General features: G+C 46.9%; 1 protein-coding gene across 2 annotated transcripts in view; it reads right to left on the bottom strand.

Moving 5' to 3' along the window:
* LOC311240796 (adenylate cyclase 9) overlaps positions 1-21784 on the bottom strand; it is a 133592-nt gene extending 111808 nt beyond the window's left edge. For both annotated transcript variants that reach the window (XM_084329380.1, XM_084329381.1), the window contains exon 1: positions 19516-21784. In XM_084329380.1, the coding sequence (XP_084185506.1) occupies positions 19516-21331 (1816 nt within the window). In that variant the 5' untranslated portion in view covers positions 21332-21784. The remainder of the gene's footprint in view (positions 1-19515) is intronic.
* Positions 21785-22758: the final 974 nt, after the last annotated feature.

Genomic DNA, 22758 nt, shown 5'->3' with positions numbered 1-22758 from the left:
ATCACCTGGCATCATTCCGATAGATCCTGGACAAAAGCCTGTCAACTGCAATCCTGTCAACTGCACCACGCAAGGGCAAGCTGTGTTGTTCTGGGAAGAGCTGCTGCACCGACTTGAATGCCCAGAAAAACACAGCTTACTCATTCATCCATCTGACGACATTCTGGTTGGAATCAATCGACATTGAGTAAAAAATCAAGGAATTTTTTTGCTGATCGGTATTGGCTACATTAAACCAAATCAAATTCTGATTGAAACCCATTCAGGGAAAGCTGTGATGCAGGCTAGGCATCTGCTTACATCCTCCAGTCAGTGAGAGGGGCGGTTACGCTATGCACGCATACACAAACACACACACATACGCACACACAAGTCAAAAGTCGAAAGGGAGAGACAGAGAGCGGAGAAGCACTGAATCAGCTGTGTTTGTGTAAAAGTTATGTCTGTGCGTCCGCCGTCCGTGCCTTCATTCTTGCCTGTTATGCGAGGGGATTGTCTGCCAGTAATCCATGTGGTTTCTTATGAGATGATGAAGCCAAACAGTGAGAAATGTTTAAAAGCATGAAAAGTCACAACAGACAACCGAGTAGCTTTAACTAGAAGCAGAGCTTCACCGTTAACATTGAGACAAATAGAGAGAGAGACACAGCCTCACTCTGGAGAGAGAGAGAGAGCGAGAGAGCGAGAGAGAGAGAGAGACACACACAGCCTCACTCTGGAGAGAGAGACACAGCCTCACTCTGGAGAGAGAGAGAGAGAGAGAGAGAGAGAGAGAGAGAGAGAGAGAGAGAGAGAGAGAGAGAGAGAGAGCGAGAGAGAGAGCGAGAGCGAGAGAGACACACACAGCCTCTCTCTGGGGAGAGAGAGACACAGCCTCACTCTGGAGAGAGAGAGAGAGAGAGAGAGAGAGAGAGAGAGAGAGAGAGAGAGACAGCCTCACTCTGGAGAGAGAGAGACACAGCCTCACTCTGGAGAGAGGAGAGAGAGAGAGAGAGAGAGAGAGAGAGACACAGCCTCACTCTGGAGAGAGAGAGAGAGAGAGAGAGAGAGAGAGAGAGAGAGAGAGAGAGAGAGAGACACAGCCTCACTCTGGAGAGAGAGAGAGAGAGAGAAAGAGAGAGAGAGAGAGAGAGAGAGAGACACAGCCTCACTCTGGAAGAGAGAGAGGAGAGAGAGAGAGAAGAGAGAGAGAGAGAGAGAGAGAGAGAGAGAGAGAATGAGAGAGAAAGAGAGAGAGAGAGAGAGAGAGTGAGAGAGAGAGAGAGAGAGAGAGAGAGAGAGAGAGAGAGAGAGAGAGAGAGAGAGAGAGAGAGAGAGAGAGAGAGAGAGACACAGCCTCACTCTGGGCAGAGGGAACATGACTAGGTGCGTTCGCAATAGTTGTAGCTGCTATCCTTATGATCAGGAACGATTATCCCATCAGCAAATAACATGACTGGACTCCAGAGATTCAGGCTATGCCTACCTGCAGAGATTATATTAAGCCAAAATGGGTTTTAAAATGGAATTAGAAAATAAAACGGAATTTGAGAAAAAATATAACTGATTTCATGAGGTCCTACCTACATTGGATTGGCTTTAATTGTCTAGGAAGTGTGCAGCTGTATTATCTAGGAAAATACAAATATGGGATCGGGACTCACAGATACTCGCTAATAAATGACTCAGATCGGAATCGGGGGCAAAAGAGCTTAATTGGGCTTGGAATTGCGATTCATTAGCTTTAATTTATTCCCCCCAAAGACTGTACAAAAATATTAGTAAAATTGAGCAACTCTCTCCCAGATCCAAAAACTAGAGTGCTCAAACTCAAACTTGTGATGTCATCATCAAGTATAGTGTCGGAAACTGCTTCATAGACGAGTGGTTCTCAGAATGGGGTCTGGGGATCCCCAGGCAGCCTTGAGAGGGTTCCAGGGGGTCCCCAACAAAACCAGTTATAGTTGAACTCATATTTTATTCACTAAGGTCAGCCCGATGAGAGAACACAAGAATAACTGTCCTGATCATTAAGGGTGTGGACATTTCTCCATTCTAAGATGCATCGCGATGCGGACGTGGACCATTCTGCATCGATGCAGTGACAGAACATAATCGATTATTAAGATCTAAAAAAGATATATATATATATTTCACAATTCTTTTCTTTTTACTCTCTTGCTAGCTTTTATGTTCTTTTACAATGTAGCGCTTTGGGATTTGCTCCACAGCTATAAAGCGCCCTACAAATCAAATATATTATTATTATTATTAAAGCTAGTGCTCTGGTCATGCATCCACTCAACTCAGAAAATACAGCATCAGGCTATTCTAAAAGTATTGATACTAATCAAATGGAGTATTGAACCGTTTTTAACAGCTGGGTATCGAGATACCTTTCTAGTATCTGTATGATGCAAAAAGTAGCCATGTGCAGTAATATAGATTATAAAATTGAGGATGTAATATATTATTGAGTATATTATTGAGCTGCATCGAGATGCATCGTAGAATCGGATCGAATCGTGGACAGCTGAATGAATCGTAATTTAATCTAGTCGTGAGGCCAGTGAAGATTCACAGCTCTACTGATCATAGGCTTCTCTCTACTGTTATCTGCCCACCTACATACATTATAGACTGTGGAATTCTGGACTAAGTCACTGTATCTATATGGCTTCTTTTTTATATGCTTTTATCCAAAGCGCTTTACAATTTGTTACTCACATTTTACACATTCACTCACACATTCACACACCGACGGCGGAGGCAACCATGCAAGGTTCCAACCTGCTCATCGGGAGCAATTAGGGGTTAAGTGTCTTGCTCAAGGACACATCGACACGCTGCCCGGGAGGAGGAGGAATCGAACCGGGAACCTCCGGATTGCCAGACGACTGCTCTAAAAACAATCATCTTCTCAGATAGGGGTCCCTGAGACAAATCAAATGGGGGTCCCTGACTTACTGTATTACAAGTCCTCATTTGGATATGAAAAATAAAACAAACATTCTGTGGGTCGACAAAATCTCCCATTCATTGTCTACACATAGCAACTGCAGACTTTATACTTCAACATCACAATTTGATTCTTACTTTGCTGGTTAAGATGATCCTTTATTAATCCCCTTAGGGAAATTCGGGTGTCAAAGCAGCATGGGGGGAGGGGGGATACAGGGTGGGGGATACATTGCTTCACAGTCCTATACAGTCCAGTATCTATATACATTATAGATACACTCTAAAATATAAATACAAATACAATACAATATATAAAAGTACAAAACACAAGATAGTCCAGTGATAAGAGTCCAGTGATATGAGTCTCTAGTTCCCGAGTCCCGAGTTCTGACTGTGATAGTTCTGGCAGCAGAGCCCTTTGTTGTAGAGCCTGATGGCTGCCGGTATAAAGGACCGGCCACCCAGGTGGTCTGTGGTGTGTCGGGGGGGTCTTTGGCTGAACATGCTCTTCACCACACATGATTGAACCATCTTAGGCCATTGAAATAACATATTCGAATTTCTATTTGAGGGGCGGCTGGGTGGCGTAGCGGAGATTGTGCTCGTCACGGTCAACATTGCCTGCGGCTTGGGCCAGTCGTCATACTATCTCAATTGGCAGAGGTAGCGGGTGGAAGTTGATGGGTGGGGATTGGACGTTGTGGACAGCGACTCCTACAGGTTGGTTGGGTGACGCCTGCACAGCAGAGACAGGAAGTATCTGGGGCAGTGTGAGCCTCCCACGCGTTACTCCTCGCCACTGAGAGTCCGCGCTGTCTGGTGAAAAGATGCGACAGGCTGCCTCCTCGTGTACCGGAGGGGACACGTGATGCAAGGCTTCTATCCTCACTACAGCCGACCAGAGGGAGGCATAGTCTAGCAACGTTCAAGACAGGGGAGGGGAGAATTGGCAATATGAAATTGGGATGGGAGAAAAATAGAAAAATAAGGAGAAAAAGTGGATAATAAAAAAAGATAATTTCTATTTGAGTGGTGTTCCCCTTTAAGAATATCATTATCTCTATGCAAAGACTTGAGATAAATCCCTATAGATAATTTGATACCAGAGAGAACAGGAAGAGGAGGAGGAGGAGGAAGATGAGAGTGATATAATGGATGGCCTGTGGGCTGCATCACACCAGTGATGGGGTAACATGGTGTAAACAAGTCAACACTGTGTGTGTGAGTTGGAGGGTAGAGCAACCCAGAGGGATACACTCTATAAACACATTTCACACATAATGTAGTCATGCTCTCAAACACACACACACAGGTCCACCAATGAGAATGCGTCTCTATTTTATATACATGAATACATACATAGAAATACATACTCAAGCTTACAAGTGTGCGCCCGCTCACAAACACACACACACACACACACCTACACACACACACACACACACACACACACACACACACACACACACACACACACACACACTGACACACACACACCTCAATCTGTGCAGGCAGGCAGCATGGAACAGCAGGGTGAACCGGCTCCCCATCATCTCCTCTCATTCATAATTCACATTGTCATTTATCACACACTCCCCACTGTGCACACTAACGAGCCACTACAGCGCTGGCCAGCAGACTCGTATGGACAGGGTGTGGCTGGGTGTACGTGTCTGTGTGTGTGTGTGTGTGTGTGTGTGTGTGTGTGTGTGTGTGTGTGTGTGTGCGTGTGTGTGTCAGCGATGGCCAGCACGTGTCTGTGTGTGGAGGACTGATGACCTTGATTACAACGGAGCAGAGCCTTATGACCTATCAGTGACTCATGATGCCTGAGCCCAAGCCCTGCCTCTCCCCCAATACAGATCTAAATAAAGAAGCTAAATGCACTGTGTGAGAGAGCGACAGCAGAGAGAGAGAGGGTGCAAGAGAGGGAAAGTGAAAGGAGAGAAAGAGATGCTTTCACATGGCTTCCACTTTTCAAGGTCTTTGCAAGAGAGCGTGAGAAAGGTGTAATGGGTTTGTTTGAGTGTGTGTGTGTGTGTGTGTGTGTGTGTGTGTGTGTGTGTGTGTGTGTGTGTGTGTGTGTGTGTGTGTGTGTGTGTTCTGTATCACTGGAGCAGAAAGGAGGTCTTGCACGTGTCCACCACTTCTTAGTGAACTCTGAACTGGCTTGATTTTTCCTGCAACATTAAAGCCCAGAGACTAAGCTGAATAAACTCAACCTGGCCTTGAAACACTGGCCTTTCCCTTTATAAAAGACCCTCCTGAATCCAGCTGACCCTCGCACCCCTTCTGTAGCCTGTTGCCATGGTAATTTGCCTTGATGGGCACAGAGGTAAAGAGCTGGTTTGCACGTGCGTGCGCGTGTCCTTGCATATGGGGAGATGTCTCTCCCTATCTTCTTGCTGAGGCTGCCACTCTTGACACTGTGCCAGCTGGAGCCACACAAAACCCCTCTGGGGAAGAACCCACAGGGAGCAAACCCTCTCTGGCTTTCTCTTTCAGTCTCTACCTCTCTCTCTCTTCACTTTTATTCTCCTCTTTCTCAGTCATCCCTCTCTTCTATTCGGTTCCATCTCCTTTAACCAGCTCTCGCTGCCTCTTCTCTCTCTCGTTCATTCTCTCTCCATCCATCCATCCATCCATCCATCCATCCATCCATCCATCCATCCATCCATCCATCCATCCATCCATCCATCCATCCATCCATCCATCCATCCATCCATCTACCTATCTATCTATATATCAATCAATCATGGACTCACTCAATATGATAAGGGAACACATTTCTGACTTTCTGTCTGTCAGCTCTCTCACTCTCTCTCCCTTCTTCATTCCTTCTCTTCCTTAACACATTCAGTGCCAGCTATTAGACGGGACCCGCTGTAGCAATGCCAACGCTTTAAAAGATAGGAGTGCGTCACCTTGTTTGTAGAGCTAAATCTATATTCTATATTATAGCCATGGATACAATACTATGGTCATTTGACAGTGACTTTCTTCCGGTCAAGATGCAAAAAAGAGATAATTTTTCCATGCATACATTCGCGCGCTATCCCGTGGTGAATATAAGTATAATTTCAGAGTGGTCTGGGGTAATTCCTGAAAGGCTGAGTAATAGCCTTATACGTCAATTCTATTATAAGCGTTGGCGTTTCTTGCCTGGACACGCTACTATTCCCAAATCAAATCTATATAGTAGGTATTATGTTTCATCATGAATGCATGAAAGGGGGTGGGGGGGGGGGGGGTCGTTTCTGATTATTTGATTACCAGTAACGGCATTCGTATTGAACACTAAAAACGCTTATCAGCCCGATCGGTATAAAAGCATTGCACAATCAAGCAAACATTTACGTCAGATAGTCCTTACCTGTGATCGGGAGTATTCCAAAAATAATATTCCAATTGTTTGATCGCCATCTGGTACATCCAATGTCCATTTGGTCCACGGCATAACCCACCACAACATATGGATACGCACTTCAATGGAACCGGGAGAACCGCTCGACTGGCCCGACTGAGAAAACTGCGCACGGAGACATTTGACCGTTGCACAGGCCAAGATATAAGGTTTCAAAGGGTGCTCGATACCGCCGTCTAGCTAGATGCGGCCGGTATTGCACTTTGGCATTCTCAGGATGATTCCCCATGTTAACCCAGAGTCTGTGTGCCTGTAATGAATAGAAATATTGAATAAAATAAATAACGATCAAATAACGAGTATACTCGTTGTTGGCGTTCAAGCGATGGCGCCCAATAACAAGTATAATTGTTGTTGGCGGGGAATGTGTTAATCTGTAGGAAGTGACACTATGTTCTCAGGAAGGCACATCACCTCAGTGCATTATGTGTTAAGTCCTATGGTGTTAGATATAACCGATTGCCTACTGTAACTGTGTGCACACACTCGCTTGGAGAGGAGAAAACAGCTCAGAGAGGAGAACACAGCTCGGAGACAAGGGAATAACTCACTTGGAGAGGAGAACACAGCTTGGAGACAAGGGAATAGCTCACTTGGAGAGGAGAGAACAGCTCGGAGACAAGGGAATAACTCACTTGGAGAGGAGAACACAGCTTGGAGACAAGGGAATAGCTCACTTGGAGAGGAGAGAACAGCTTGGAGACAAGGGAATAGCTCACTTGGAGAGGAGAGAACAGCTCGGAGACAAGGGAATAGCTCACTTGGATAGGAGAACAGCTCGGAGACAAGGGAATAGCTCACTTGGAGAGGAGAGATTTGCTTGGAGAGAACAGCTTGGAGTGTATCTCTTGTATCTCATCCTGTATACATATGCTTGAAGTGGGGGGGGGGGGGGGGGGGGCTACGTGGCGTAGTGGGCAAGGCGCTCGCCACGAATGCACCCAGCGCTCCACATTGCTTTCAGTTTAGCTGGTCGTTCATACTAATACACATTGGCCGTATTAGGGGGTGGGAAACTGATGGGTGGGGATCGGGCGTTGTAGACAGCGACTCCTACAGGTCGGTTGGTGCGCCTGCGCAGTAGAATCAGGTAGTGTCGGGGGCAGCGTGAGCCTCCCACGCGTTACTCCTAGCCACTGAGAGATCGAGCTGCGCAGGTGAAAAGATGCGACTGCTGTTACCTCAAGTACTGGAGGGGACTTGTGCTATGTATGACTTAGTCCACATTGCAGCCGGCTTGTGGGAGGCAAGAAACAGCGTTCGTGACAGGGGAGGGTTGAATTGGATGATACGAAATTGGGATGGGAGAAAATATAGAAAATGGGAGAAAAAGTGGATAAAAAAAAAAAAGTTATTGTAGTTATTGCTTTACGTTTTAGGCAGTATGTGGGCAGTTATCGTCTCTAAGTTATCGTAAGAATCATATACAATGCTTATATATGTTTGGTGGGAGTGTAACTGCAGCCGTGTCACAGTGTAATTCAAGTTACGCTTCAGTATGATGTCATAGTAGAACCGGTTAGAACAGGCTAGAACGTTCTGGAAGTTTGAGGATGCCGCAGTGATGTCATAGCAGAACCTTCCAGAACTTCGCTCCACAGTGTATAAATAGAGAGAAGTTACAAGGGTCGATCTCTCACTCCTCCACAACCATCAGCCGAGACACACCGACACCAGAGCTCCTAAATTTCCTCTCGTATTGCATGCAGTCAACAAGGTACGTTTGGGGCCGTAATGTGCTTGTAGGTTAAGTTCAGTGGGTTAAACAACCAACCTTGCAAAGACCGGTGCCACTCCTATACAAGTAGAGATAATATGTATGTATGTTGTTATGGTTTGATCAGTGATTTATTGTATTTCATGTATGTTTTCACAGTTTTACGGTTCGGAATAAAGATGTTCTCTTCGAACGGAAATAAAGCCAATCAGTAAAAATTTAAAACGGGTTGAGTCATCATTGCAGCAGAGAGCGTTACAGTAAAACTTGTAATGCCGATTATCATTAGAATCTTAAATTGTACCATACAGTATGTCCCCCTTTAGACAACATATGTAACGCTACCAGCGCAGTTCTGTTAAGATAATTAGTTTACCATTTGCAGTCGCTATACCGAGGTCGCAGTAATAGTTTACCGCTGTTAAGATCACGTCGAAGAATATAGACACATCCCAGTGACCTGCGACCTGTCCTAACCCTCTTGGGAAATGCAGTGTTGTAGTTTTCAACATTTTCAGCTTTTAATTTTAAACCAATGCTGCCATCTACTGACAACAGAAAGTGTTGTCTAATCGTCACCTTGAAAGCCACTTCCATATACAGCGTCGCCCCAAATCCATTCTAGAGATTCCCACTTTTTACTGGGAATGGGGCGTGGCCGTATTTGGTCCCAGACAATAAGAGTGGCTGCAATTGGTCACTGTGACGTTATGTTCCTAACTACTGTCAGCGTCTTCGGGTCATTGAGAAGCGCTATACAAATCAAATGAATTATTATTATATTATTATTGTAGACCTGCAATAACCTTGCAATAAAGGCCTCATGTGTGCAGAGTGTGACTGCAAATTAAATACAATTTTGCAGCTCTACGGTCCAGCTCAGCATGAGGTAACTGGGCAAACGTAGCATCAAATGTTAAGATCACATTGCTGTTGGCTACAATGCCATGATGAAGTGTTGACCTACACTGAGCTGTGTGGAGAACTACATTGGACTTAGGGCTGGGCGATATGACCAAAAACGTTATCGCGATAAAATTATAAAATTATTTTCATATAATTCGATATCCATAATTATCGTCGATATAATGTCCGTCAAGTTTAATTAACTTCTTATGCTGCTGCGAATGTCTCAAGTCGAGTTGATGTCGTCATCAGTCTGCGCACGTTAGCCGACAAGCGGAGTATCTCATGACAATAAATATGACACTAAAATACTCTCTTCCGCCACAATATATTGAAACGACGTCCACTGTATATCCCACACTACCATAAACGTGGCCTCAGAATTCAAAACACACACATACTCGGCACGTAAATATATAAAACAACGCCATGCAAGCTAATTAGCCTAGCAAGCCTTGTTGTTGAGTGAGTCCTACCTCCTTCCGGGTCTCGGCCATCTCCTTCACTGATTGGTTGTTAGCTGTTGTGCGAAAGCACGTCATCACGTAACGCTGGTTGTTGTGAGTGAGTGTGCTGAGCCGAGGCTGAACGGAGCCAAGCTTGGAAAATCGATATATCGAAACTTTGCGACCACGTTTCATGTTTATTTCGAGGAAATAATTTATCGCGATAGTTATCGTTATCGTTTTATCGCCCAGCCCTAATTGGACTATTCAGTACAGTGTCTTATTACTTTCTTTAGTGAACTAAAATCTACTATGCAGGTCTGAAGTCATCTTTGCAGTGCTAAGTGGGCTGCAACACAATACAGCAGTGCTCAGCATGGCATTCTAGGTGTCCCCAGGCAGTGTATACTACACTACAGTCACAACCCCCTAGAGTCAAGTTAAAAGGCCACTGCGGGCCACAGTATGCCGTGTAATAATAATCCATGCCATCTATTCACACTTTTTATCAACCGTCCCACCAGCTGCTACCACAGCTTAGCCACACTATTGCTCTATGTCGGTCTCTCTCTCCCTTGCCCTCTCAACCCAGCAACAACCCCCCAGCTACCCCTCCTTCTCCAATAATTACAATTCCCTGTCGTCAACAACGTTAGCCCAAAGTAGTGCTAGCTAGACAACATTATCCCAGTCTAGTGGAGGCTAGACAACATTGTTAGCCCAATGTAGTGATGGCTAGACAATGTTATCCCAATGTAATGGAGGCTAGACAACACAAAGTGCTCAAAGTAGCTATGGCTAGACTATCCAAGTTGAAGTTCAAGTTTAAGTTTCTTTAACTAGTCGTCACACAAAAATATATAATAATACTTTTTTTCTGTTTTGCTAGATAAAAATAGATAAGTATAAAATAGAAAGTCAAAAGTATGTAAACAAGTGTAAACAAAAGTGTTCAATATATATACAATATATACAATGCAGAGTAGGAAAAAAGGTAACTGAGTTACAATACAATACAGTACAATGCAGAAATGGTATGAGGTACAACTTAGGGTAAGGTGCGATGAGGTATGAGTTGTAGTGCAAGTCTCTTTACCAATAAATATAAAGTGTGTTAAAGTGTCTAAAGTGGGTGCTACAATGAGTTGTTTATTTAAAGTGAGTATGTGCGTGTGGATGTGTGCTGTGAGTGTTATTGATAGTTTGTTACATAGTGTTATTGTCGTTGAGCATCCTGATGGCCTGAGGATAGAAGCTCCTTCTGAGTCTCTCTGTGCTTGCATCCCAGTGTAGTGATGGCTAGACAACACTTATCCCAATGTAGTGGAGGCTGCACAACACCATTACTCTCCCTCCCCTCTTTTTCTAGTTATCCCTCACTCCACTTCTTTCACAGTGACCTCCAAGGCAGCCTTGTTCCTCCTTGTCAAGGTCACAGGCCACATTACCAGCGCCTCAAGAGTAATGCGGGATTCAGCTTCTGGCAAATACAGTGCACTGTACTATAACTGACTGACAGTAAATTCCTGTGGACTAGCATGGGCAGAATGGAGGAGGGGGAGAAAGAGAGAGAGAGAGAATGCATGACTCTCCCAACACAACAAATGGCTTCCCTACTGTGGAGTGTGAAGTAAAAGGCCTGAAGTGAGGAGTTGCTGAACATTCATCATTGAGGTTATTTGCAGCCACCAAGGCCTGCTCCCTGTACGAATCCATCCTAGAGTAGCTAATCAATTATTGCTCTAAGGGCTCAGAGGTGAGCAAGGGATAGAGACAAATGAATAAAACAGACCAGAATACAAATGATCTTTCAAGTCTTTTTATTCCAAACACAGCCCTGTGGCCTTGGCCGTTTCTCTTTGATACCGCCCTACAAAAAGAAAAGGCTTTCTTATTGCTTCATCATAAATTACATAAACCACGACAGCCTCATTACAGGCAATCAATACAATTCTTAATGATAAAAACGACTGGTGGGGAGATGATGTGTTTTGGGGGTTGGGAGATGTGGAAGATATTGTGATGGAGAATTACTAACATTAATCACTTTAGCTGGGAAGATTATCTGGCCCTGCTTAATTAGAAATCTCCCATTGGGGGGAGGGGCAGAGAGGAGACAAGAGATGAGATTCAACCACCCCGCATACAGCTTGGCTCAGCAGTAAAGTTGAAAGAGGTTGTGGCTTTACGGTTTTAAAACGGAACTCAATAACACGCCTCACCTTGGAAGATACAGGGAACACTTTGTTAACCCTCATTTAGAGACCCAATTGGAAATGCATTACAGCAAGGGCTTTGGGATATTTGCAGGGGGGAACTGGGAGCTTCCCATAACAACCAGTCTTACTGAGCAGCTCCAAAGTGTTTTTCTTGAAGATACCCGGACAGTTTTTTTTGTTTCAATCCTGATTCCCAGGGGACCCTTTCCTTACAAATGTTTTTCCCCACGGTGCACAGGACTACCACCGGGGTCCATGCATGGCAAAATGGGATTACTCACTCACTCACGAGTCACGGACGATCTGGCAGGGACATTTAGTTGGGACACGTGCGCAGGTAGCGCCGTGGCCCGTGGGTCTGCTCTGCATGATCTTGTTTACCTTTTGTGCCTCCAACTACGCAAACAGTGCAGCAGTAACAACTGTTGGTTTGTTCAATTGGCGACTAATAACTACAATAGCACCCTTATTACTCTAAAGCATGACCCATAGTTGATATCGTAAGGTTATGAATATAACCAAGTTCTGTGAGTTATGGTGCGCTCAGCACCAGTAGCACTGTACTTCACTTCGTGTACATACACTGAATAAAAAAATTCCACCATGTACCTTTACATCCCCATATTCGTCTGACCACACCCCCTTCCGCTTACCTTCATAAGCAGGTGTGTGGTCACCTACTCGCCTCCTTCCCAAACTTTCACCACAAGGCGAGATCAAGGGCAGCAGCGGCGTCCTGGTGCTGAGCGCACCATAACTCACAGAACTTGGTTATATTCATAACCTTACGTTCTGTTTCGTTAAGGCTTCGCTCAGCGCCAGTAGCACAACGGGGGCTGAGCGGGAGCCTTAGCCCGACAAATACACCCCGCTGAGGCCCCCCACAACCATCAGACCGGGGAGGACCGAGCCCCCCCGACCCTCCCTAATGGAGGACACCCTCCCTAGTGGAGGCTTACGGGAGGGCGACGGATCCGACCAGGCGAAGAGGAACTCAAGCAACTCAACGCACAGGGTGAGCAGACCGTGGCTTGACCCCACGACTACACACACGCACAACCCGCATGCCACCAGGGAACGAACGGAAGGAACAACCTCGTTACTGCCCCCAAAATCACGGGGTCAAGAGCAACCCCAACCCCGTGGCAAGGCCGTAGCAGCGGAGCGCGAAGGAAGACCCAGTCCCACTGAAGGGACTGGATCCCCCGGAAAAAGGGGGCCTGGAGAGGTCAATGACGCCAGGCATCAAGATCCCACCAGGTGGTCACTTAGTGACACCGCCCCCCACATCGCCAGCGTATTCGGATAGGGCCCCTCCAAGAGCGGGCCCTTTCCCCCCAATAGCACACCGCCTGGCACACTGACTCTGAAACACAGGCAGTCAGCATGGCCGTAAGCACTCAAAAGTTAACCAACGGAAGCAGGCAGCGCACCGGGGAAACCAGGCAGCAGGCTGTAACCTGAGCCTGGAGCACTGCGGACGAGACAGGCGCCAAAGGGGTCAGCTGAAAACAGCCCCCCCGGCGGAAGGGGCGCATGCTGGCGTTGTTGATCACCATGACAAAGCCTCCATCAAAAAAAAATCACCCAGAGGGGTTGAGGCAGAGAAGGCTGACATGATTGGCAGACGTCATGAACGTGCAGGGGCACACTCAACCGGGTAACCCGGGAGTTGACTCTGCTCCAACACACCAGGGAATCAACCACCCCCTTGGTACCAATGCGGTGGTTGTTCCTATAACCCCTCAAGAAAAAGGGTTATCCCAGGTCTACGGTATCAACTAAACTTTACTTCGGACCGGGCCCGGCGGCTCGGGAAGCACACAGGGTTACCAGAGGAGGTCCAGAAGACCACCCCAATAGCCCTCTCTCCGCCAAGCGTGAGAGAGGAGCGAATAAAAGAGAACCAGCCCCTTAAGATAGTGCCACTGCCAGGTACAAAAGAGTACCCAACAAGGGTCTCCATAACGCCTAACCTTGTGACACCCCGGGCCGACCCGGCATTTTTTCTCCCGAAAAAAGCCTAAGTCCCTCAGGGTACCAGAACAGCAGATCTGCATCCCCGGCGGACAACGGGTTAACTGACCTGGACCAGCGTGACCAGAACCAGTCCCGTGCCCTAACCACGCCGACCAGCCTACTCCGTGAGAAGGGACAGATATGCATGTCGATTAAAAACATGAAAAGAGGGCGCCACCCAGACGGGCCGGTGTGAACCGTGTTCGGTGGCCCACCCCAAGGGCGTGAGACCCCTCTACCTATGTTCAGATCTTATTCCGTTAACATCCCCCAGACATGAACGAGAACCCGTCGAGAACCAGTAACAGGTTCTCGGAAGAGGACAAACCCTCCATCCCAGTTGCTTTATAAAAACGCTGTTTTAACCACAAGCAACCAAGGCGTACTAGCTACCCGCATGATTCCCATCAGAAACACCCCGAGCTAGCACCATGCATGCGTCGGGACACAACCACATCAATGAACAGGCTAATGTAGACCCTTCATTGAATCCTCAAGGCGCCTGGGAGAAACGACAAGAGGGGTGTGGTGCTTCCTAAACTCCACACTCTTTTATTAAAAAAGAAAAGAAGCACCGACTGTATGAACCCCATTTGACACAGCTGAGGATAAAACTGTTTACATTTTTATATCCAGTTCTAGTTCAGAGTGAGATATGATGGTGCGTAGTTTTGCAATGTTTCTGAGGTGAAAGAAGCAGGTGCGTGTGAGTGTTTTGACATGTTTGTCTAGGTTCATGGCCTGGTCGAAGACAACACCAAGGTTTCTCAGGTGGGGACGTACGTTGTCTTTAAGGGACCCCAAGTGAGTGGCCACTCTAGCTGCAGTCTTTTCAGCTGCTACGATCAGCACCTAGCATTTAACTGGAGGAAGTTACTCCCCATCCAGCTCTCAATGCCGAGCAGGCACTCCTGGAGAAGGCTGAGTTTCTCCAAATTGTCGGGCTTAAAAGAGCAGAGTAGTTGTATGTTGTCTGCGTAGCAGTGGTATTTAATGCCGGTGAATTTATTGATGAGGAGGCCTAGGGGAAGCATTTAAATGGCAAAAAGGAGTGGTCCTAGCACCGATCCCTGTGGTACCCCACATGAGAGGGGGGTGGGGTCAGATTTAAAAGGACCCACAGCCACCGAGAAAGTTCTCTCCCTCAAGTAAGAGGCAAACCAGCTTAGAGCGCTCCCAGAGATGCCCACCCACTCCCTGAGCCTGTCCAAAAGGATGTTGTGGTTGACCGTATCAAACGCTGCGCTCAGGTCTAACAGGACCAGAACAGAGCATTCACCAGAGTCAACAGACATCAGCAGATCGTTGGATACTCTGAGAAGGGCAGATTCAGTGGAGTGGAGTTTGCGGAAGCCAGATTGGAATTTGTCACAGATGTTATTTTGTGACATGTGGGTGGTGAGCTGGTTGGCTACAACCTTTTCTAACACCTTTGATGCAAAAGGCAGCTTGGAGATGGGTCTGAAATTGTTATGGATGGTGGGGTCTAGGTTGGGCTTTTTAAGGAGTGGCTGTACGACTGCCTCCTTAAAATAGATTGGGACAGAACCAGAGGCTAGGGATGAGTTTATGATAGTGACTAGACTGGGGCCAACAGAGCAGAAAACTTCCTTGAACATGGATGTAGGAAGGATGTCTAGGGGGCTCGAGGAGGTCTTCATGGAGGTGAGATCATCCAGAGAGACAGGTGAGAAATTGCTCAGGGATGCTTGAGTGGTGGGATGGAGGGGAAGGGGGGATAGCGAAGGAGTGATGTTTGCCATTATGTTTGCAACATTGGTGACAAAAAATTGAAGAAAGCGGTTACAGTCCTCATTTGACAGCACTGGTGTAGGGGGAGGGGGGGCTGACAAGTGTGTTAATGGTTTTAAATAATACTCTGGGATTGTGCTTTAAATTAAATTAAATTACTGAAATAGGCAGCCCTGGCGGACTTTACTGAGTTATTAAACTCAGCCCTCAGCTCTTTGAGGTATAGACGATGAACTTCTAAATGAGAGGTTTTCCAGCGTCTCTCTGCTCTGCGGCAGTTACGCCTGAGCTCACAGCTGTTGTTGTCAAGCCAGGGGGAGGGGTTCACAGGACGAACGCTGCGTGTTGCTAGGGGCGCTACGTCATCTAAAATGGCCACGCAGTGTGTGTTGAATTTGAATGAAATGAAACGAGTCCGTAACATTTAAAAAGTCAGTGGCAAAGTTATCAGAGCTCTTGTTTACATGGATATTAAAGTCTCCAATCAGCAAGACCCTGTCCAAGCGAATAATGGACGCTAGAAAGTCACCAAAATCAGCAAGGAACGAGCTATTTTTCCCAGGGGGTCGGTAGATCAATACACAGTGAAAGGGCATGGCTGATGGTTGAAAATAAATTTTCGATGAGTCTTCTAATGCTACTGCGGAACATTATCAGTAATAAACATAAACATACAGTAACCCCCCCAACAGCAACAAAGTCTGTTGGAAGTGGAAGATATCCATTGTTGGAGCACTGCTGTAATTCTGTCACCAGCAGAAGATAATAGAGCCATACTGACAGCCTGCTCCAGTGGGATACTCTTCTGCTGGTGTGATTACTCTGCATTAGGTACAAAGGCAGGACACAGTCAGGTACTTTCCAGGGAAACAGACAAATATAGCTCCCATTTTCAGCCTGACAAACGCATGACACAACAGGGGGTTTGGGCACGCGTGCAGGTCCTCATAGCAACGACCACACACCATGAGGCAAGGGGGGCCTGAACAGCCCCATGGGGTGTGTCATTCAAAAGTGCTTAAAATGCCTAAGATGGATCTTGGCATGCATTTGTCACGGGTTCTCTGTTGTAAGGTTGTCCTTGGAGCAAAAAGCCATGTTATGCGACTAGCTGATCTGCAGTCTGTGTACCCGTCTGTTTTCACTCCACAAGTACTAGCCAAAACATTCCTTTACCACCAGCCTAAGATCAGTGCTAAGGAACCTGACAGGATGCGCCTGAATCAGTTGACCACTTGTGGCTACAGGCCATGAGACTTACCCTCACAATGAACCACAAAGGACATAATGTATTAGATTACTGGAAGATATAAATAGAAAAGTATAAACTTTTAAAAGATCATCCAATTTTGACTTCAAGGTATGATGGAGCTTAGAATATGCTATAAGCCAGAACACAGGGGGAATTGAGACACTGATCGCACTCAGAAACCCATCTCTAACAAAGGGAGGGCAGCAGTACAGTAATTAGCGTCTGGGTCAGGGGGATTTACTCCCGAGCTGGGCAATGCACAGGATTGGACGCTGCCAGAATTTGTACCTGGCTACAACATCACCTCTATGATATACACCGGCTGAACTAGACAGTGGGGGGATTTTTACAGCGACAAAGAACAACTATTCTGACAGCAAGATCCTTCTCTGGCACAGCACATCTACAGAGAGAGGATAAATCTTGGGAGGCAAACTGAATACACGATGGAGGCGAAAAACAAGAGGAGCACATTTATCCATGGAAGAGAAAAGGAGAGCCGGCGCACAAGTGGAAGCCATGCATGAATCTAAGAGATGATGGGAGAATACAGGGCCTAAACTCACTCCCGTTTTCTGGTAAGCAAATGGCACTTTCCATGGTTCCTATTCCTCGACAGGAGAAGCAACTCATATTGCATCTGGAACCTGGGCCAAAATAATGCAAAGCTGTGTGGACGAGCAGTGATGCAATTTGGTATTTGGCAGACAGCTTGTTGAAATACTAAACCTTGTGGGGCGGCTCTCGTTCTGCAGCAGCACCATGCCCTTACTGGAACATGAGTCGTGGGAGAGAGAGAGATGAATATACTGTACAATGACAGGGCCTCAGGGACTTCAGATCCACACCTCATAGATAGTGGGAAATGGTTTTGCAGGCTATATATTTGATTTAGAGCAAAGGAGAGAGAAGGAAAAAGCGAGAGTGTGAAAGAAAGAACGGGATTTATGCGTGTGTGCACGCTGCTTGTGAGCGTGGAAGGGAGCAGAAATACAGGGAGATGGAAATGGGGGAGGAGGGACAGAGAGGCTGGCAGTGGCAAGCAGGAGGGAGAGACCCGGAGACTGACAGGAGGGAGGAGGAAGACAGAGTGAAGAAGGGCAGAGGAAAGGGGGGTTAGGAGGAGAGAGACGGCAAGTGAAAACAGGCATCTGGGGACCATTTAGAAGGCACCATTTTTCTGAGCACATAACTGAAGAGAACATAACTGAGCCAACTGCTCCATAAAAAAATGTAACCATCATGTTGCGTATGTGTATATGTGTGTGTGTTCAGCCAACTCATTGCTGCCGTCTGTCTGACTGACATGTGTCAGTGGCAGATAAGAGCCTGGCTGTCATGGTATAAATGCTGAGGCATCTCTCCACCTGTTATGATATAACGACAGCAGTAAGACTTCACTCTGGTGCTTTGATCCCCCCTTTCAATACAGGTAAACGCCTCTTCTACCTCTTGATATCCAATACAAGGTTTGTAAGGAGGATATGGGCTGGCGTTTACCTAAAACTGCAGCTCACTGCAGAGGCACACTGGTGTGTATGTTCATTGAAATGGGACTCCACACTCGAAAATACACCAAACAACAAGCCCAGCCAACCAATGTTCTGCAGACATCGGAGCATACTGCACACCACTAGACAGGGCTTATTTGACACCAAATGAACGTGATTTAAATGTGCTCCTCTGAGAAACAGTTCAATACCACCACTTTACATCTCTTTTTTATAGCACCAAGTCAGATGCTGTAACTTCATCCAAGCGATGTGATAATGGAATTGCTGCTCTTTAAGTGATGAAAAGAACCATTAAGCCCACGTTAAGTCCCATCGGTGCAATTTGCATAAAGGCATCAAATAAACTCTGCAGTCAAGCCATTTAGCTGTGAGAGAATGAAGGGGTGGGGGTGTGGAGCGGTGAAGATAAAACTGCTGGCAGATCTCCATCAGAAGGAAGGAGACAGTTGCGTAAAAGTGGTAAGGCAATCCCCAGGGTTCAAAGCCAGGGTAACAAAACAGGTCACGCAGAGGACGTCTGGGAGGCAACTGAACTGAACCACGGGGGAACAGAGGGAGGGTAGGAACAGGATGGAGGGGACGGGAAGGGAGGTTGTCTGTGTTTCAGTCACATAATACCAACACGACAAATGGCACCTCCTAAACAGACAGACACCCCTGCTAGCCGATCTGTCCTGCTTATGATATACGATGCAAAAACCAGGTGCTGACCTTGACCGATGCTCCTCTGTCTGGTTTGACTAGTAGGTAAACTACTGACAGAACTGCGGCTCAAGTAGACAATGCCTCTACAACTGACAAGTCGGCGTTACAGGACATAAAGTAGAGTGCATAAAGATGCCAGGATTTTTTATGGTCCAGTGGGGATAAAAGGAAGAATAAGTACCATTATATCCTTGTTATTGCAGCCAGTTTGTAGAAACCTTGAATATATCAGGGAAACATCTTGAGTAATGGGTTTAACACAGTAGATGACATCACAAGTGTGCCATTAATTTTCACTGAAAAGTAGACAAGCATTTATCTGCCTGCAAAGATTTCTGTGATGACAAATCTTGTGCAATTTGGGGGGGGGTTTGATGTTTCAGAAATCTTTGCCCTTCATCGCCTACACTTGTCGAGCCCATGAGTCTCTCTGGGCACATACAAATATTGTTTATTTTTTAGCCCTTTTCCTTTTTAGTCTGGAACTCCTTCCACATATAGTACAAAAGTTAAATTGTTTGAGCCATGAAAAAATAAATGCCACAAAATATCCAAATTTTATCCCAACTATGGGCTACTCAACTCACTATCCCTACTTGGCTGGTCAATCTGTTCACATACCTTTGAGCTGATCTGCCACCACGCTCTGTCCCACTCTCTCAGTGACCAATCCGTCCTGGCGCTGGTAACGGTCATCAAGGAACTTAGCAGTAGCCTCCGACAGGTGAACCTGGCCGGCCACGCCCAGCTGCTCCATCAGGTTGGCCAGGTTGACGTCGTTGGACCAGACATCAAACTTGAAACGCTTCATTCCCAGGATACCACACAGCACAGTGCCTGTGTGGACACCCACTCTCATGTTGACCATCTCCCTCTTCTCCTGGCAGAACTGTTCAATGGCCTGGATCATACCCAGGCCCATCTCCACGCAGCAGTAGGCATGGTCCGGTCTGGGCTCAGGGCAGCCAGCCACACAATAGTAACAGTCTCCCAGAGTACTAATCTTCTCACAGCAGGTTAGTTCACACAGCCGGTCAAACCGTCCAAAGAGGTCGTTGAGAAGCCCCACCAAGGCGTGGGCCGACTTGTTGGCAGACATCTTGGTGAAGCCCACAATGTCTGCGAAGAGGATGCTGACCGGCTCCATTCGTTTCATGTTGAAGGGTCTGAAGATGATCTGGCCTCGAGGAATGGAGGTCTTCTTGCGTTTGTTGTTCTTGGGGCTGGAGATGGCAGCTGCTGCGCCACTACTGGAGTAGCGTTTGACAGAGCCGTCGCCCATCTCCTCGTCACCTTGTTTCATCAGTTCATCGGCCACTAACCTGGGCATGACTGAGTGGATCATACGCTCCTTCAGGGCTTTCTCTACCTCCAGGTCTTTGCCGTGCATGATGGCTTGGCCCACCTTAAGGAAGGTGCTGCGCGACCGCACCTCTGACATGATGAACAGATGGATACCGATAGCGTGGGCACATAGGTGGAGCAGGGCTTTGGCCGGGGCCAGCCAGCGAAGCGTGTCCCATTCAGAGTCGGATGCTAAAATCCAACCCTCCCCTGCCTGGGTCAGATGGAGCCACCCCAAACCCTCAAAGACGACGGAGTAGAGGAGCCCCAGCATGACAGAGGCATACAGGCGGACATGCAGAACGCTGTATAGCAACAAGAGAACCTCCATGCACAGGGAGAAGGTGCCTACTGGAGAGAGACAGAGGCTCCAAGATCTCCCCGCTACAACCTCCTCATAGGACACGTTGTATCCGGGTCCCATGCCACTGACATCCCCACCATCCTCAAAGCCGGGGGGGAGAGTCTCCAAGTCCCTGAAGCCGGAGGTCTGGATCTGGGGTGCGAGGGTGAGGGTGAAGGTCACCAGGATGAGTAGCAGAGAAGCCTGGTTGTGATAGCGGGAGTAGAACTTAGTGAAAGTTAAAAGGAAGAGGAGGAGGCAGAAGAGAACGAAGGACGCGGTGGGTAGGAGGAAAACTGTCCTGTTACAGCGGGCCGGGTTGGCTGCAAAGTATAACCCCCACAACAGGCCCACCACAGCCAGGTAGAACAGCACGTAGCGGAACCGTCGTCGGGACTGGGGGAAGCAAAGCTCCCTGCAGGCTTCCTCCAGGATGGGAGAGTCAAACTTGGGGTCCCAGAAATGGCCAGCAGATCTCTCAAACAGCTGAGGCATCTTTCTCTGGGAGCGAAGGGTCTTGCCCACAGGTCTCCTCACGCCAGACTCTCCAGAGCTGCAGCTGGAGGAGATACTGTACTTGCAGTGCTTGGTTCCCCCCATGAGGCCTCCCCCGATTGAACCCAGCGCCCCGGTTCCCTGCTTGAGTTTCGCACTGCTGCTGATCTTCACCGAGACACACCCCTCTCCGCTGGAGTCACAACTCACCTCTGTGTTGTGAGGGAGCAACTGCTGATGTTGGGGGGAGGCCATGTTGCTTTTTAATCTAAATGGAATTAACAGTGATTCAGAGGTAAAAGCAGGCAGAGGGGTAAGAGAATGTTCACAGTACTATAAGCCAGGGGAATGAGTATTCAAAAATAAAAAGGGGAGAGCACACGCACACAAAAACTCCAGCTAAATTAGCCTTATAGTTATACTAAAGGACCACTCCAGGATTTCGAGAAGTCCCGTTATTGCCCCTCATGACATCAATCCCTGCATTCCTCTACTTCAGTCTGTTTTGACGCACTTGATTCTGCAAGGTTCACCACTGCCCGGCCTGCTGCAGTCCAAGTCCTAACAACTGTTCACACTCTGGTTCCCTCATTGGAAAAACATCTTGGAACCAATCAGAAAATTACACAATACTGAATAAACTCAGAAAAGAATGATGAAAAAACAAATGCTTGAAGGAGCCCATAAGCGTTACTGGATAGATGAACACCAGATTAAGTATGAATTAGTCTTTAGTTCGTTTTTAAATGTCATCTCTTAGATTCCATTGCCATCAATATATTTGGCTTGCCTGGTGTATATCCAGTATTGTCCATCCGTGCATTAGTAAAGTCAAGTTGTGGCAACAGCGTCCCGTTTAACTGTTCCACTGAAAAAGAATGCCTCCAGAAATCAAAACTAGTATGCACAATTTGTTTACGTGTAGAACTTCATCCCGTCTTCCAATTTTTTTTTTTTTTTTGTTTTATCTCTGGTGGGGCTGTTTTGGTATCGCTAGGAGAGCCTGCAGATACGGAACAGCTGTGATGCAGGAGGTAAGTTTAACACGTCAAGGCGCAAATAAAATCCAGGTTGTCAACAAAGCCCGTTATTATTCCCACATGCTGCTCCGGCAAAAAGGCCTGATCGCAAGTATTCCCGTTGATGGAGCCTCGTCCTTTCCTGAGCTTCCACTCCGGAGTCTCATCCACTGTGGTCCCAAAACCAAGGGATCCGGTCCTGCAGCCGTCCGTGCTTAAAGAGGGACAAAGAATGAATCGCGCCTGGGTTAAAAGCTGCAAAAATCCGTTTTAGTTTGATAAAATATCGAGCGTCAATGTGCATAAACACACACTATACCCACCCACCCACCGGCAAGAGCTGTGTTGAAGCGATATTGCTTTGATATCCATAAAACTACTCAATTACTAGTTCGATTTCATTGGGCTCTCCAAAAAGGTCGTTCGTTTCCAGATTTCTGACAGTGTTTCTGACAATGTTGGTTCTTGAATTGCATGCGTGTTTGCTAAAAACGACGCATATTATCAACGATGCAAAGGCAGTCTTGGTTGTATGTAGAGTCCCCTTCTACTCGTCCCTTACCTCGTGTGGAAAGTTTGCCCACGCCAGTCATTAATAATAACAGACGGCGAGCAGGCTAATTAAAAGCTGTTTCCTCCCATCCAATGTTCCTTCTCTCTGGA

The sequence above is a fragment of the Notolepis coatsorum genome, assembly GCF_963971535.1.
Source record: "Notolepis coatsorum genome assembly, chromosome: 14".
Lineage (NCBI taxonomy): Eukaryota > Metazoa > Chordata > Actinopteri > Aulopiformes > Paralepididae > Notolepis > Notolepis coatsorum.
The sequence above is the reverse complement of the archived record's forward strand: the minus strand, read 5'-3'. Positions and strand labels throughout refer to the sequence as shown.